An 18720-nucleotide genomic window follows, 5' to 3' on the forward strand; every position below is an offset into this window, starting at 1 on the left:
CGAAGAACTTAATCTTTTGTTGTTATCTAAGATGTCAGATTTATCAATAATTAGATTCCATGGTATATCCTCATCAAAGGTTACTTTTTTAGTTCGATCCTGACTCTTGAACAGTTCTGTATAGTGTTGGATCCAATTGGCTTTGCTTACCATGTTACTTATTAGTGCCTCTTGTGGAGCTTCAATGTTATTTATTAAAGACCAAAAGTCTCTAGTTGTTTTCTTCGATAAACATTGTTGCATTATCTCAGCATCCTTTTGAAGCATTAATCTTCTATGACTTTGTATTCAGTTATCTTCTGCCGTAGTTCACATTTTTTTGTTATGATTTCTTGATCAAAAATATGACGTGGTTTAAATTTCAATTTTCAATTATGTGTCATTACTTCTCAGTATTGTTCCAAGAATGGTAAGTAGTTCATATCACTGTTACTTTCAACACATTTTGTCAATTCCAATATTTTAGTGGTATTTAGTCTCAAACGATTCTGAACAGGGACTATTTCAAGCCTATGAGCGAATGTACCTTGATCTTTGTGGGACTGCTGATTTCTAATCTCAAACTTTACTAAGTCGTGATCACTATTTTGCATTTCGTGGATCTTTAAATACCTTATATTTTCAGATAATCGACTTGAGACAGCGATATAATCCAGCACTGATCTTTGATTATTCCTTTTCCAAGTTGGATTCGATGGTATGTCACCTGGTCTAAGTCCATTCAGCCTCTGAAATTCTCGACTATTCAACTCCCCTTTTATGTGGGTTGCTAGTTTCACTTTTGTAGCACATTGTAGTACCTTTTGCGGCCCTGTAGCTAAATCAAGTAAAGCAACCAGGTCGATGTTCCAATCTCCACACACAATGATGTTAGGCCTTTCTATTACTGACATTATTATCAATTTCTTCACATAACATATCTGCAAAGGCCCAAGTCCCAGTTGCTTTTGGTTGCCAGTATATGTTAATTAAATATAGCCTTTGATCAAAATCAATTTCTTTTCCACTCGATCGAGTGTAGATACCTGAATAGAAGGTGATTTGTTATGGTACTCAGTTATTCGAAATCCACATCTTCTATGCACCAGAGTTCACAAACCAGACATCGGTCTTCCTTTTTGATGTCTGATCGCTGGATTCATAGCTATTTCATACTCATCAACCGCTGGAAGGTTCGAAAGCCATGTTTCTTGTAGACACAATAAGTCCACTCCCATAACTTCCAATGATTGCTCTTGGATTAAATGGAGAAATACCCTTGTATTCCAGGACCCAACTTCCAGCACATCTTTTTTTGACCGCTTTAGGCATTAACTCGATTTATTAGATATTAGGGCACTTGCTATCCAGCCCCAATTGTCTGAGTGAGAATTCAGATCTTTATGGTCAGTAGAATCAGCTCGTAAGTTTTCGATTTCTTCAATTGGCACTGTTATCTTAATTTGCCTCATGTTTGACATCATTTCTCTAACGTGCCTATCGCCAAGTTATAGTTTTTTTCTCCTTGGCTATGGGAGACATGTTTTCCTTTCCCTTTTCTGTCATGTTTCAAGCCCTATTTTCTATTATTTGCATCATGAGTTGTTCTGATCTTTCCTCGGTTGATGATTCGGCCTTATTACAGAGCTCAGGAATTATTTCAGCTATTTTGAATCCCAGGCGTATTAAGGCCATCTCTCCTTCCAAGATTTAATCCTTTTTATAGTTCGAGTGTATGTGTAGAATTACTTGATCTGTCTGAATTTCATTGACAAATTCGACTGTTTTAATGTCACTCGATACTATTGATCTCAGCTCCGGAATATGTTGGAACAGACTAATTACATTGTTCCTATTCAGTTTTAGTCCATCATGTAAGCTGTTAAACCTTTCTAGAGCAATATAATAGTTTGATTTCCCCTTTTTCTTACTGTCATATTAGTTTTTTTTGTTGCTGAGACAGTTTACAAGAGTCAATTCTCTAATTTTTTCCGTCATCCTTCATTGTCTTTTTCCATTCAGTTGACTTAATAGTCTGATTTAATAGTAATTGTTGTGTCACTCTAGAGGAGATTGTATGTTCTCTTAGACCCATCTTGATTATTTTCTAGTTCTCCCTGGAGGCAGCAACCCCATTTTGTACTTTTCCATGCATTATTTGCCTTCTTTCTTCCAATGTTAGAAAACTGGATGAATCATTTGTTCCAAAATGTATAGGATCTGTACATTCATTGCTCGGTGAGGCCATTAGTTCGACTGTTCTTGATTTAAATCCCTTTTGTATATTTGTTGATTGTTTTGAACTTATGATGTCATCTGGTTTCTCACCATTGGTTTCCTTGGACCCTTTCTGACCTTTATTTCCTTCAAACCTCTCCTCAGTTCCACTCCTTTCTTCATCACTTATTTCATAAGTTGATAAATTCATTAGATCCATTGTGGGTTCCACGATGTTACTGGAGGCAGAGGTAGAAGGACTTTCATTTTCAGTTACCTCAATTGTTGCTTGCACCACTTCGGTAGCAGCATTGATCCCTTTTGTCGGTAACGCCGTCATGACTGTCAGACTTAAAGATTTTAAGTGTCTAAGGAACTTTCTAGAACCATTTCCATTAATTTTCTTATGACTTGTCATATTCTTGGTTTTCTTCTTGCACTTCCCTTGCTTTAGTTTGGGGCACAACACACTTTCAGATGGTTTGTGTTTTCATTTCGAAAATCGGATAATTTTCAACTTGTTTCAGAATCAACTCATTTGACATGTGTTGATCTTCGGCATTTACATTTTTGCTATTAGTAGGCAGCATTGCAATGACACCAGTTAATTCTACATCTTTTGTAGTTATCGTTTCAGTTGTTTGTAAGTGTGTTACTACGTCTACAAGTGGTGGTCTTACTCCTGTACAATGGACAGATATGGCGCACAAATTTGGGTTAACAGTTGTTGGAACATGCTTATCAAGCAGTGCCAAATTTTGGTCTGTAATCTGCTCCTTTTCCGTAATTACGTTTTGTATTGATGGATCCATACTAGAGGGACCAGACAACTCCAATAAATCTTTATTTGGTACTACAGCCTGTAACCTACAGTTACCTACTTTAACAGCTAGAATTTTTTGAGACACATTTTGGGAACAATAAGATTCTGATGCACTCATCCTGCATTCACTAACATGACCGGATTTTCCACAATTAGAATTGGTATGTTTCAAGATCAATAGTGCTTCTCAAGCAACCTCAGCAAGTAATCTTTTGTCCTCGACCGAATTTCTTAAATGTTCTTTCAGTAGAGCATTGGACATTTCTAGTGAAAGCAAGTCCTTGTGCGATTGGAACTTCATTTCTCGCATTTCCAAATCAATATTTGCCATTTCTGTGTTTAGCATTGCTAACAGAGTATCCTGATCTCTGTAGCTCTCATTAAATTGCTCATAAATTTTGGAAAACGGTGCTGTAGCTATTGTCACCGCAAGTGACATTTTTGGCACCAGCTCAGAGCAGAGTTTCTCTATTGATACATTTGTTGAATTATTAAAGTAACTAGTCTTCATTGTTCTTTGATTTGTGCCTCTCCTAAATTTTGAGAATTGGTCTTTCCACAAAAGACGAGCCAGAAGAGTTCTCGTCAGAGGATGACTCCATTTTGTCATCATCAAGTCGAAGTTGTATGTTAGAAGAAAAAGTCGCTTTTTCCCTCTTCTCTGAATTCTGGCGATCATCAGGCAATCTTTTCTGTGAGCTCAATATATCATTTTGGGGCTCACTTCAACTCACCTCCTCTTTAGTGTGCCAGATATTGGGTCTTTCGCCCTTTCTTTCAATTGGAGGGTGCAGTGTTTCTCAGAATTTCCCCCCCCCCCCTCTTTGGTAAATTAGATTCACTGTTATTATCACTGATAGAAGATGAGTTTCTAGCCAATCTTTCAAACAGCAGTCTCTTATTTAATGTTGACAGGTCCACAATTAGTTGAACAGCAACTGCCAAAGAGGACCTTTTGTTCACTTCAGGTAGAGATTCATCAAGCAATCCGTTTGTTGATACCTCCTTTAGGGGACAAAAGTGATCATTATGCTTGGGAGAATCACATGCAATTATTTCTGATTCATGTTCTATGACATTATCAGCTAGATCCATATGATTATCAGATGGTTTAAAGGAGACATTGGTCCCCTTCATTTGCAATGTTCCTTTCCCATTCTGAATTGTTAATACAGTCACACACAATGCCACTTTGTGGAGCCAACACATGATTAAGGCACAGACTAGACTCCACTAGTTTGAAGACTCCGGGCTATGAGAAGTCCATCTCCGAGCCTCTCATAAATGCAGTTGATCCCACCTTGTGGCCACTCCCTCCTTGTATGGAGTTCTCGGAATGCCCTTCATGGCTCCCCGTGAAATCCTGTCCTCGAACGAGGGCAACAGTGGGTTCGACCGGCCCCTCGAAATCCAGTTCTCGTGGGGTCCAAGGGATACCCAGTGGCGCAGTCACCTCGCCGCCACACCCAGCCAGTCCCCGCTAGCCGAACCACCCACCTCCGCCGGCGTAATGCGGGCGGGACCCAGACAGTCTTGCTCCTCCTCTTCCTCCAAACGAAACGCTGCAGGGGCATTTCTCGACTCCGGCTCAGGCCGCGCCACGGCCGCCTCCACGACCGGGCACACAGCTCCCATGCCGAGACAGAACCCTGCAGCCCCGCCCAACAGCGACTCCTGAATCACCTTCCCTCGCCCAGTGGGGCTAATGGGTCCACCCGCCCCGGCCATAGGTAAGGAGATTTGGGATGGTTGGTTGTGATGTAAAATTACACTTTTTGGGAGGTTTGACTCTTTTGGTTCACTAAAGCGCGAATCACTGATTGTAGATAACAAACATTGAGTCCGCTCAGCAGGGAGAGAGTGAAGACACGGTGGTTCTTGGGAGAGTTCAATTTCCTGATTATCCTGCAAAAGACGTTGTTCAATCACAGACTTGCATCGTCTATGATGCAAACGTGTTTGCGGATAAAAAGATGCAGAGGGCGCAGGAAGTGCTGGTCGCTCAGTCCCGCAAGCACCAATTCTAGTGCCGAGTGAAGTAATTGTTTGACAAACAAGGGTGTACTAGGAGGGGATAGACCACCAGTGGCGTAACAAGGGATTCCAAGGTGTCTACAGTGATCTTACCTTCATTGTGCCTCACCCTGCCTCACACCACGAACACCAACAACACACTCTACGCAATCCGCGACGCTCCATGTCCGGGTGCAATGTTTTGTAGTGCACTCCGCCTCCACTTCAGAAGAGATGGTAAACAGACTCTCATTGCTGCAGCTCCTCCAGAGTCTCCAACACCACCAACACAATCTACGCACTCCGCGACACTCCGCATCCAGGTGCAATGTTTTGTAGTGAACTCATATATGAAACAGACTCTCATTGCTGCAGCTCCTCCAGAGTCTCCAACACCACCAACACAATCTACACACTCCGCGACACTCCGCGTCTGGGTGCAATGTTTTGTCGTGAATTCCGCCTCCACTTCAGAAGAGATGGTAAACAGACTCTCGTTGCTGTAGCTCCTCCAGAGTCTCCAACACCACCAACACACTCTACGCACTCCGCATCATATTTTCTGCTATGTTTATGTGAGGGATCAGTAGAACAAGCTGCTCAGGCAGGGAGTGACAATCATATCTTCCCGGGACAGAGTCGCTACACAACCAGTGTAAGTACCTGCCTTTCTGTAGTTTTCCCTTTGGTACTAGGGTAAAGCCTACATTTGAGCATTATGGGGTCCACAATCTCCTGCAGTAGAGGCAATCTACTGTCGCTACCACTGAAGCTTGTGTTATGTTGAATGGTAGGCAAGGAGATGGTTACATTTATCCTGAAGAGTAGGAGGGAAGACGCAATAGAGCACAAAAGTCAAGTAGCTGTATGAGATTTTGTAATGAATCCCTGCTTCTTAGTACTTTCGAATTGTTAGAAAGTACACAGAAGGACAGTGGAGAATGTAATAAATATTTGTGTTTCCATGAAGGAACCAGTTACATATCTAACGGTGAAGATTGGTTCTGAGAGATACAATGAACCTCATTACAAGGTTGGCGGTAACCCGCCAGCAATGCCGAATCCGGCGCCTGACCTCCCGGTGCCACCGGGACATTACAAGTCCCGGCGACATGGGAAGTCAGGCACCAGATTTTGTAAGGCCCGATTCCCATGGAGTGCCATAGGACTCCACGGGAGTGGGGGGAGATGGAAGCAAAGGCACAGTTGCTAACAGTGCCGGTGCTTCCATGACGACTCTGCCCACCAGCGCTGATGCACCCGGCATGGTCAGACTTGTCGGGTGCAGTGGCCCCGGCAGGCAGCCTCGTAGTGTGGCGGTCTGGAAACAAGGGGCCGGTAAACTTACCGGCACCCTTGTTTGCAGACCACCACAATTGTAATGAGGCCCAATGTATCCTTTGCAGATTATTTTTCTTTGAAGTGCCCAGGACCTTGAACATCTTTGAATCGCGCTCACACAGTGCCAAATGGTGCCACCCATACCAGAGGTGCCACGAGGGTGCACTCTACGTTCTCCACCAGAAGTGACGGAGCCAAGAGCACAAGAGGTGCTAGCCTCGCAGAGTCCAACAGTTCCATAGATATATCCTGTCACATGTGGAGTAGGATCATTCCCAGGTGAATGAGGATAGGAGGTCGGGCAGACACAAAATCTGCACAGGAAGCAGTGTAACCATCAGAAACAAACTTTACTTCTAAGGTACGTAACTGTCATGATCTCTGCTTCCAAAAGGTCAGGGTTTTCCCAACTCCCTTGGAAGCAGATCCATAACCCAGGTTCCGAGTGCCAACCAGTCCCAATTGGGACCTTTTGGACCCAGTCCTGGCGCCAGTGGCACCAGGCTCATAAATATGCCCAGTCCCAGCGCTGGAAGCGCCGGGCTCATAATGCTTGGGTGGACTTACCTGCAGCAGACCATGCTGCTTACTTGCCTGCCAGTTGAGCCTCTGATCCTCTTCTGTTTGGAACTACTTTTCCTGTTGGGTGGGGCAGGAGCCACTCCCTCGATTCAGAACACTGGAACTCTTCTGGAAAGCAGGAACTCTTTTCTTACCTAGGCGTGGCTGTGGAAGGAGACACCTAAGCACTACAGGAGGCTATTTAAACCACACCCGATGGATGAATCTTGCTTTGCGTTATTCTGCATCCTCTGCAGCAGAACGCTCATCGTGTCTTCTGCATCTGATCCTGGGCTTAAGGAAAAAGGCTTACCATCCTGAATCCAGTCTTCAGCAACACCTATAAAGACAAGAAAGAACAGGTTAGCATTATTACGGTCTTCAGTGACAGCTCTTCACTTACCTGGTCCATCGGCTGTCACCAACGCCTCGCGCTGCATTCCGGCATCTGAAAGACAAAGGCTTACCTACTCTTCGTGCGCTCCGGTCTTCACACTGCATTCCGGCATCTGAAAGACAAAAGCTTACCAACTCTTCGCACGCTCCGGAGGCCTTCGGCGCTGCATCCCGCATCTGAAAGACAAAACAAGGTGCGTTTAAAGACATTGGGGAACTTTAATACTCACGTGCCATTACTCCTTTCCACATCTAACCCAGTGGGTATTCCGGCACCCTGCAGCCGCTCCGAACTTGTACCTGCAAAATAAAAAGACAGAGCGCATCGTGAAGCAGGCAACAAGCGCTTACTTACGTGCTTCCAGGCGCTTCTATTCATCACACGGGCTCCATCTTCAACTCACTTCAGCCCGTCATCCGCCATCGCCGGAACCCTGCAAAACAAGAGACATCATTACTAAAGACTTTAAAGACATTAGAATTACTCGAAACTTACTGTTCGTGCAGTAAACGACGGACAGCAGTCCTCTGAAGTCAAGAGGCCTGCTCCCCTTATCCAGTGAAGAAACTGGTTACAGCACCCTGCCCCGAGGCAGATGGAGAGCACAGCGTTCACTTACCTAAGGTGAGAGCGTTAACCTTTGGGGTTCTACAGGAGAAGAGAAAGGGAAGAAGAGAGAGACATTCAATAACCCAGTTCCTTAATCCCATATTTTCTATCTGCAGACATCTTACCCTTCGAGTCAGACATACAGTGCACAGAGGTCCAGCCCAAAGAGCCAGCCGTGTGTTACACATCACCTTTGAAGATACGGTATACGCCCAGTCAAGACCGGCGCCTCTACGGGAATCAGGTGAGCGTTACAGTAACATGTTCTGTAATTGCTACTATCCCCTATGCAAATTCTTTATCTTTAAATGATAGCCCTAACATTCTCAATTCAGAAATGAGGAAGGAGGAAGTCTAGAAGACACCAGGACAAATAGAGAGAGCTCTCACCCAAAGATGTGCTGCACTAAAGCCCTATCAAACACGTCCACCCTTGCAACTGAGTCAAGGCAGCAATGTTGTGCAAATGTATACACAATGTACCAAGTGGCGCTGTACAGGAGCAGACTTGTATGCCACTGATAGACTCCGCCCCCTCAATTCCGTCATACTGGATGAATAACAAGAAGACAGTGTGCATGACACCAGGTATCATCCCATAACCACATTGAGTGTATGAGAAACGTTATGCACTCCGACAACTATATCGAATGTACCCTCATACTGAGGTGGTAGCAGGAGATTTGCAGGTACCACTGAATATCAAAGAGTTGTAAAGAAGATCTGACAGGTGCAAAGTGATGTCATAAGGAGAAGATACAATGACGCACTGAAACGATATAAGAATACTTACAAAAGAAGATGTAACTGAAGAAACATACAAGAAGAACCCATATGTGCAAAGAAGATAAGTAACCAGATGAGTAGTGAATGTATATACACAGAAGCGCAATGTAGATGAGCCATATAGAAGCTTGATGCAGTACAAAATATAACATGGGTGAAGCGGCCGTGTTGGAAAAATTTACGCAGGCTCTCAATGATAATACGCAAAGAGCTCGAAGAAGAGAGACCAGAGCTGCAGAGCTGATAGAGACTGGAAATGCAAATCCACGCACGAACTAAGATTAGCAGCTGGCCAGAGATCAAGGATGCTGCATCAAGAAATAATTTGCAAGGCACAAAGGGAGTCTATGTACGTAACACATGTTTCTCTTAGATTAAACAAAGAAGAAAACATCTGAAAGTGCCAAGTATTGGACAATCAAAGACGAAGAAAGCTTATGTGAGGTAAAGCAACCAAGTCTGTGTTCTACGAGCTAAGTAATGTACTGTAACCGGAAAGTTATAGCAACAGTGAGAAAGGGGATACCTTGCATCTCCTTAGCATGCCACATAAGGTGGGGTGCGCAGATCTCACAATGGGGATTGTAGAAAGGATAAAAAGTATCCTAATACCCTTGGAACAGTAGTTCACACAAGGAACCCAGAAGAAAATAAAAAGGGAAGCCCAAAGGGCACCACAGCAACACTGCACAGAAAGTGCTGTGTGCTTCAATAGTAAATTGTAGATACCCAAAAAGTTATAGGAAAGTATAATTCCAGAAATAAAGTATGCAGAGTCAAAAAATGACACCCATAAAAAGAGTAAAGGAAAGGTTGGGTGGGGAAAAAGGTTCCAATTGACTCGGGAACATAGAAAAAGAATCCGTAAATCCAGTAAAAAGTTCTGAGGGTCTCACATGTAAAGGTGATTTGGGATATAAATTAAAATCTAATCTAACACCTGCACATCAGGTAAGAAACCCAAGAGGTGGCATCTAAAATTTGCCGAAGTCACCAACCCCTACCGACCAAGCTCAGTGTGTCCAAACCAGCCTCGATGATGTGCCTAGAGGCCTCATACATCTGTCACCACCTTTCTCATGGTGTTTCTGTTTTCCAGCGCCAAGTGATTAACAGACTGCCGCACTACCTGCCACAAAGCAAGCTGAGAACAACCGAGAGGGGTAGCCAGTAGCCAAACTAACGGAATGCAAGGCCAATAAACCCAAGTTAAACACCATCTTGGCCATGGACTCAATCCTATTTGACTCTGTTGGCAAAGCAGGGTAGGAATCAGGGTGCCCCCTGGAATTCAACAATAGGAACGAGCGAGTGCACCCGGCCGGCATTGCCCAAATAGCATGCTGTAAAAGGTAAGCGGGCGAGCCCTTGCATGTGTGACAATTGCAGGCGGTTTTCACACTCGCCGTGATCTAACACGCCGCCGTTGGTTGCGGCTGAACGCGAGCATCAGCCTCTGCGTTGCTTCAAGAGAACAGAGAAGGATGCCGAATCGCCCCTGAATTTCTCTGCATGACCGCCTAGCACACCAGTTACTATAGCGGCAGATAAACCAAAACCCTACACTTAAATATTAGCTTACAGTCCGCCTACAACAGAAAGCTACGTACTGTACGGATGCCAATAATATCACTAGTCAAGCAATTGCAAATTATTTATCCCGCAGGGTTGCTTCCGCCGATTTTGCCAGCACGACTACACCAGGATTAGTCCAGCGAGAGTACAAACATCCCAGTACCTACGAGGCTAGGTGAATACAGATGCAAATTACTGTTTAGCAATCCATGGCAATAGCTTTCACAACAAATTAGCCACAGTAGTATCAATGCAGGAGACTCAGCAGTTGCTATTCCGTTTCTACTTACATACAGTATTAGATTACCTTATGCATGAGAGTCATCTATATTGTGACCACTTCAGTTTTAAAATCAGACACACTGTACATTCGCATTATTGCAAGATAAAAAAATGTGCATGCCTATAAGAGCACAGACCTACAGTACTTTTAGAGAGTACAATGTCTCTCTTTATCAACTTCTTCATTCATTATTATTTGTACCCTCGCCCCACCCCCATCCACACTGTAATCACAGATGAGGATGTGAGTCAACCTAGGGATGGGATCTTATACAAATGTGTTCTCTCCACAGATGCCAACATATGGTCCCAGCTGTTTGGAACAAGATTGAGCACGGATGTGATCCTCCCGGTCAGTCTAAGCAGAGCCCAGAAGCCAGTAGTTCCTTCAAGACCCGAGAAAAGTACCTAAATTAACAGGTACTCTTGACTAGTGTCTAATAATAAATACACAAGTTCAGTTTTATTGCGTAAATAAAAGATTCCATGTTACAGACATTTTGGGCCTCATTACGAGGTAGGCGGTAGCCATTGTGCTATTAGCACCATGGCTACCCCCTTACCGCATTCCGGGTCCGGGTTGTTGGAATATGGATTTACCGGGTCATTCCAACCTTGGAGGACCCAATAAGTCCCCATTCCGAGAACCATTCCCCATTGCCATTCAAGCCCCCATAGGGCTCAATGGGAATGGGGATGGAGCTAATAACGGGCCTGCTAATAGCGGGACCCGCTAAGGGACCTCAGAATAGAGCAGTAAGGGTTTACCGGCACCGGTCTCCTTACCGGTGCCCGTTAACCCTTACCGCCCACCTCGTAATGAGGCCCTTTGTCATAATTTACCCAAATGTATGTATGTATGTATGTATGTATGTATGTATGTATGTATGTATGTATGTATTGCAGTATAAAGGAAGTTAAGCCCTGATGAAGACGAAGCTCTCGTCGAAACTAGTGCATGCTTAGATTAAGAGATTATCTCTAACTGAACGCAGCCAGCTATATGATAATTCATTTAGCTAGTAGGCACCCCATACTTAATTATAGGCACTTTAGAATACTTACGACAAATTAGAAATATGTCCAAAAATCTGTTGCAATACTAATATTCTAGCTCCTTAGATAGAAAGCATGTGTTAATATTGTAATTAGTAGCGCTGTGCATGCAAGTTTTATTTTTCAGCACAATATGAGCACAAGAAATGAAGATTGCTAACAACCTTTGAGAACTACCCCTGAGAGCTCAACCTAATCCCAACGCATCAGTGCACTTTTAACCATTGTAGATATGAGTCAACATTATATGTATTGGTTTTATATACAGTATATATATATATATATATATATATATATATATATATATATATATATATATATATATATATATATATATATATATGTCATCAAGTAGAGCAATGTCTTGTATGAATGGTATGGAAACAGTTGTATTTATCTATATGCACTCTTTTGGCACTTTATTAATGGAATAAAAATTAATCAATTCAGATTACTTCAGTTATCTGTTGAAAGCAAACGCAAGAAAACACTGGACAAGCCACTAGATATCTCTAGTAGGCGCCCATAACCCCTATCAGAGGCAGGCAAATAAATGAAGTCACTTTTAATTAATTCAGTACATAAGCTTACCCATAGACTCAACTAGTGTGGTTTTCGTTTGATATCCCTGCCAGTGTATGGAATTACAGGGACCCCCTGAATAGGGCGTTGACCCTGGAATTCACAGCATGAACCACTAATAAATCAACTGCTGAGTAGTCAAATAAGTACAATGGGTTCCCCGCGTTCAATGGTCTGTACTTGCTCCGAATATTTTGGTTGAGGACAAGAACAGATAGTGACTACATAATTGTGTCTTTAAAGCACTCCTCAAAAGGGAGACATGACTAGTTCTCTTTACTGCCACTGTGCATTGCATCAGGCAACTTACCTTTCTCACTCTGATCCACAGAAAAGTATACATATGTATGGATGTCCAAGGCCTTGATCGCCCATCTCGTTTCCACAATATATCTCATTGGGACCCTTTCATTGATGACTATGTTGAGCGAGGCATCCAAATGGCTGGAACCTCATAAGCCACTTCTAAACTCTCTAAATTATGTTAGGTTCTGGAGTAATGGTCTTCCCAGTGTCCAAAATCGAAATCATTACCCATGTACAGCAATCCATCCACCTTTCCCTGCTCATCCTCAGTTTTGCTTTACACACACGTGTCCACTGACCTCCAGCATCCTCTGCTGCGCCTTGCAGACTGGCACCGGGTTGATACACTGTGGTACCGTCCTGACTCCAGAGGGTCAGAAGAGGTGTTCTTGCCAAACCGGTCAACAACCACAGTACCTGGATTTTCTCCTCCTCCATCGGGGATGTCTGAAACCATCAGCACGGCACACTGCTGCGGTGTCATGTATTCGGATTCACAATGTCCAACAGGCAGGGTGGGAGTGGCACCATTAGCTGTTGATGCATCCCAGCAAACATTGCTAACGTCTCATACCAGAAAGACTCCAAGTCCCGCGACATCGGTTGCACCAGTGCTTGTGATTCATTAATAGTCATTAATAGCCATTATCACAGACCTGATTAGGGGATCTCGAATGAAACCATAAATCGTTTTAATGTTCTCCGTTTTTTCTGAATGTCTGTGTTTTGGGTACTAGGAAGCACTATTGGAGTTAAATCTCATGTCGGGTTTTATTCTAGAACCGGCTGAATTACTTTGATTGGAGTTCTTCCCTTGCAAGTGCTCCAAGTGTGCCACTCTGGTTCTGCGGAGACCAACTCTTCTCCTTAGCCTACTCGTGGAACATCATCAGCCAACGTTCACGAGACCACAGACGTCGATGTCACTTAGTGACATGCCTCGCACCCCTTACTATTATGTTGGTCGCCCAGACAAAGCATGAAGGTTTCTTACACATTTTAGTAAAAGAATTGAAAATGTCCAGTTACAATTGGAAAAGAAGAAACAGAATTTAAATGTATGTAACCGACCCAGCCATCGGATCGACGCATGTTCCAAAGTCCCATACCCTGCGGTACCAGAAAAGGAAAGGTTGGGCTCAGCGCAGGTGGCATCATTTATACCCTAGACAGTGTCACTTCTGGTGGAGGCCACGAGGTGCATACCTGACGTCACCATAGGTATGGGTGGTGCCACACAGTGCCATGAGAGAGCTATTCGAACATTTCCGAGTTCCCAGTATGCAAGTGGGACATTTCAAAGACAAGGAATCTGCAGATAGTATCCATTAGAACTAAGAACTGCGCGGAAGCAGATGCTTGTCATATGCTATAGCCGCTAGTTTCTGTTCACATGGGCCCAAGAAGTCTCAGCGCTGATGAATTCTTGAGGAACAAGTTATCATTCATTTTGGGGTCCACAACATGATATACCTAGTTGTAGACCATTTATTAGAAACTGTCATATCAAACATGCTCTTGAAATATTAAATTTTCCTGTTGAAATGCAACTTAGAATATTTTTTCTAAATTCACGGTGTGTAACAATTCGCCACGGCTGTTTTATCAATGTCAGGCTTCATTTTCTTTTTAGGTGTGGAATCCGTCAAAAAGACCATGATTACCAACATATCCTCAGTGCAAGCTCTTTCAGAGGGATTCCAAAAAGGGTGGACTGGTCTATAGGGAACTCTGGAAATTTCCTAGTAGGCCTCTACATCCTGGGCATCTTTTATGTGCGATTTCCACATTTTCTCATAGGAAAAGGTCTGGGGTTGCTGAAAATGCATAATATGGGGCCAATTTGAAAAACATTTCCAGGGGCCCCTTGTGGTTCCGAGTCCACCCCTGGATTCCAATTATTTATGAAATGGTGCCATGTTAGGCACAGGAATCCTGGCTTACGCCAGGTTCACATGGCTGACACCGCATCATGCACTGTAGCATAAGCAACCTCTGCTAATGGCAGTTTGCATGCATTGAGCGAGGAAACACACGGAGTAGATTTCGAGTCGCGATTTCTGCTCTGTGGGAGCAGGGAGTCCGAATGAAAATGGTGCGCAGGCAGGAAACCCCACAAACACATGGTTTCTGGGAGTTTTCATGCGTCCACACTGGGATTGGGAAATTAAGACCAACATAAACAGTCAAATAAAAATCTGTTTTTCATGTTCATGCTGAACTATGTGGCAACATTTGTTTTATTATTCAGTATTTTTGCATCTGTACAAACAACAGTTTTAAACGGCAATAAAATAGTTCATGTCTTACCTTTGCTAGATCATTCCATCTGTTTTTAGCTTTGGTCACGAGATAATGATGAGCATGTTCACACACAAGATCAGCATCAGCTACCCTAGACTTCAGGCTAATTAAAGGACACCCAAAATGAATAAAAAATGACACTTTATCACATTAATATGGAAACAAATTGAAAACTTCCAATTTTGAAAATTCTTCCAAACCAATAAAACTTGAATCAATGTATGCAGGCTCAGTTGAATGTTATGAAAGGGTTAACATAGCAAAGAACAAGGATAATAATGTTCAAACAGAATATTTTGATATTCTTAATGAACTGAGCATTTAAGCAAAGAGCAAGTTACTTATCTTGGATATAGTATTCCTCTCATAGTATAGTTCTTCATCTTTGGAAATGTCATCAGAAAACCTTTCACACTGCCAATAGTTGGCATTACACTGCTTTGAACCGAATCCTTAATGGTATCACTGGCGCTTCTTCAGCCATACATGACTTCTTCTTGACATATACAGAGCCACATAATACCCTTGGCCTCAGTTGCTCACCATTTATTCCAGTCAAAGATGCCTAGGAATGGTAAAACTGTCACCTGAAAAGTTAAAACAATTTACAAGCATCCAGAACAGGGCATGTTGTAGGGTTGATGAGAAAATTGTGGGTGAAATATTGTACCCATAAGAAAGAACATTACCAAAGGTAAGTGACTTGTTCTATTCAATACCTTCCCACCACAGATTTCCTGTCTTTTTGAAATAATTCAAAGCCATAACCAGAGGATTGAAGTAAAGAGCAAGGAAATTCACCTAACACATCAACTGAGCCTCCACACCAACCAGAGTGTCAAGATGAACAAATGACTTACCCTCGCTCATGTTCTACCTAATGGATGTTCCTTCCACAGATTTCCCATCTATGATATTGTATCCCCAGTGCAGCCGATCTTCGAAAACCTTTCTTCCACCACAAGTGCCACGCGGTTACACCTGACACCCTTATGCATCGGGAAGGATGTTGGGCAAGTATGTATAGAGGCACCAAGTCTCATGACCTCAGTCCACCTTTTGGTCTAGCACTCTGTGCTAGCTATTCACCAAGTGGGGCAGGTTGGGAGGGCAATGAGGATTCAAATCTTCTGGGAGGAACATCCATCAGAAAAGAACATTATAAGAGGTAAGTAAATAGTTTTTCTAATGGATTCGCCCTTCCACAGTTTCCTCATCTATGATAGATGCAGGAAGTAGATCTGGAGTAGGGAGGAGAGCAAAAGGACAACAGCTAAACCAGAAAACTTGATCAGCGCTTGGCTAAAGCGGGCGTCCATCCCCAAAAAAGAATCCAAGCAGCAATGTTTGGCAAACATGTGCAGAGACGCCTGTGTAGCCACTTGGCAAATGTCCATATCAGGGAAGGAACAAGTTACTTACCTGTAACCGTTGTTCTCCAGCATGGATCTGGCATGGATTCACATGCTCATGAATATTCCCCGTCGTTAGGCTGGGAATCCTCGGTAAAGAAAAAATCAGTTTCAGTTTCGTTTTTGAACTGTCTTTCTCCTCATAACCAATCACTGGTCTCTGGGTCATACTGCCCCCAGCCAATGACTGCCCTCTACCTAAGCCCCTCCTCTGGCAGCCATCTTCAGATTTGGTAGCACGCAAAGTGGCAATAGGACCAAGAGAAGAGCCGCATAGGGGTAGGAGGGAGGGTTTGCATGTGAATCCATGCCAGACCCATGCTGGAGAACAACAGTTACAGGTAAGTAACTCGATCCTTCTCCAGCATGGGGTCTGGCATGGAGTCACAAGCTCATGAATACAAGAATACATAGCAGTACACACATGCACAACCACGGGAGGTGGCAAGGCTCAACATTAAGCATTTCAACAACTCAACATTAAGCATCTCTTACCTCCTCACCAGGCCCACATTCAGGTGAACAGGTTGCGCAGCGCTGCCTGGCCGACTCTGGACTCCTCCCTGGAATCCCGGTCGATGCAGTAGAATCTCGTGAAGGTGTGCGTCGACCTCCACGTAGCAGCCCTGCAGATGTCCAGCAGGGGCACACCAGACAAGAACGCTGTGGTAGCAGCGATCGCTCTGGTTGAATGGGCTCTCAGACGGCCGGGCAATGGTCGGTTTGCCAACCGGTGACAGTGCATGATGCAGCCGGAGAGCCATCTGGAAATGGAAGCCTTCGAGAGGGCCTTCCCTTGGTTCACAGGTCTAAAGTTCAAAAATAGCTGTGATGTCTTCCGAAGGGTCTTCGTGCGGTCCATGTAGAACTTCAGCGCTCTAGCCAGATCCAGCGAGTGCAAAGTCCTCTCGGCCGGCAACAAAGGCGACAGGAAGAAAACAGGTAACACCAAGGGCTCGTTGAGATGGAAGTCCGACGGCACCTTGGGCATGAAGGAAGGGTGCGTCCTCAGCACTACCCTTGTCTCGTGGAATGTCAGGTATGGAGGTTTACAGGAAAGGGCCTGGATCTCTCCCACTCGTCTAGCGGAGGTGATGGCCACAAGAAACGCTGTCTTCCACGACAGGAACTTCAACGGTGCCGAATGCAGAGGCTCGAATGGCGGCCCCATGAGCCTGCTCAGCACCACGTTGAGCTCCCACGCCTGGGCCGGAGCCTTCACCGGCGGGAATGACCAGAACAGTCCTTTCATGAACTCCTTCACCAGGCGATGGGACCACAGAGATAATCGCCCCGGAGTTCTGGTGTAGCGGGAAATTGCTGCTAGGTGGATCTTGATAGAGACATGAGCTAGCCCCACCTTGGCCAGCGACAGTCGGTACGGCAGCACGTGAGGGGCCGTAATCCGCAGAGGGTTCATCTTCTGTGCACGGCACCAGACAGAGAACCTCTTCCATTTATGTCCATAGCACTTGAGAGTCGAGGACGCCCTGGCCTTTGCAAGCACCTCCTTGCAGTCCGCCGGGATATCGTACCCTCCAAACTCTAGTGCTACAGGAGCCAGGCCTGCAAGCTCAGCGACCCTGGGTTGTGGTGGAGGATGGCGCCTGCTTCTCTGGCAAGAAGGCCCGCGTCCGTCGGCAGTTTGACTGGGGGGGGGACGCTGACATGTCCAGAAGGTCCGGGAACCAGATCTGCCTCGGCCATGCTGGTGCAATGAGGATCATCCTGCACCAGGACCGTCTGAGTTGATTGATGAGCGCAGCAGCAACGGCAAGGGTGGGAACGCATACAGGAACAGGCAGTCCCAGGGGAATGAGAAGGCATCGCCCATGCTCCCCGGCTGGGGAAACCTGCTGGCGAACCTCTGGCACTTGGCGTTCATTGCCATTGCGAATAGGTCGATCTGGGGATTGCCCCATCGTTGGAATAGGAGATCCACTTGATCCTGCTGCAGCTCCCACTCGTGGCACGAACGCAGCTCCCTGCTGAGTGAGTCGGCGATGGTGTTCTTTATTCCTGCCAGATGGAAGGGTACCAGAAACATCCCTTGTGCGACAGCCCAATGCCACAGATCCTGGGCTTCCTTGGATAGGGCTGGGAATCTGGTGCCTCCCTGCTTCTGGATGTAGAACATTGTGGTGGTGTTGTCGGTGAAGATCCTTACCACCTTGCCATTGAGGGACAGAAGGAACGACCTGAAGGACCCGAACACGGCGCAGAGCTCCAGGACATTGGTGTGAAGTGACCTCTCCTCCGGGAGCCAAAGGCCTCTTGCGTGGAGATCTCCGGTGTGCGCTCCCCATCCCTCCAGGGAGGCGTCTGTCGTCACCGTCTCCTGATGTGCCGGGGTTTGGAAGTCCATGCCCGCCGCCAGATGCGCACGGAAGCCCCACCACCGGATAGCTTGGAGGAAGGTCTCATTGAGCGAGATCCTGTCTTCGAAGCTGCCCGCCGCTTGCATCCAACGGGCGTCG

General features: G+C 44.9%; 1 protein-coding gene across 2 annotated transcripts in view; it reads right to left on the minus strand.

The window, feature by feature from the left end:
• EFCAB6 (EF-hand calcium binding domain 6) overlaps nt 1–18720 on the minus strand; it is a 1227964-nt gene that overhangs the window by 449782 nt on the left and 759462 nt on the right. For both annotated transcript variants that reach the window (XM_069628134.1, XM_069628133.1), the window contains one exon: nt 14838–14934. In XM_069628134.1, coding sequence (XP_069484235.1) covers nt 14838–14934 — 97 coding nt within the window. The remainder of the gene's footprint in view (nt 1–14837; nt 14935–18720) is intronic.

The sequence above is a fragment of the Ambystoma mexicanum genome, chromosome 12 (assembly GCF_040938575.1).
Source record: "Ambystoma mexicanum isolate Mex_15411 chromosome 12, UKY_AmexF1_1, whole genome shotgun sequence".
In the NCBI taxonomy this organism is placed as follows: Eukaryota; Metazoa; Chordata; class Amphibia; order Caudata; family Ambystomatidae; genus Ambystoma; species Ambystoma mexicanum.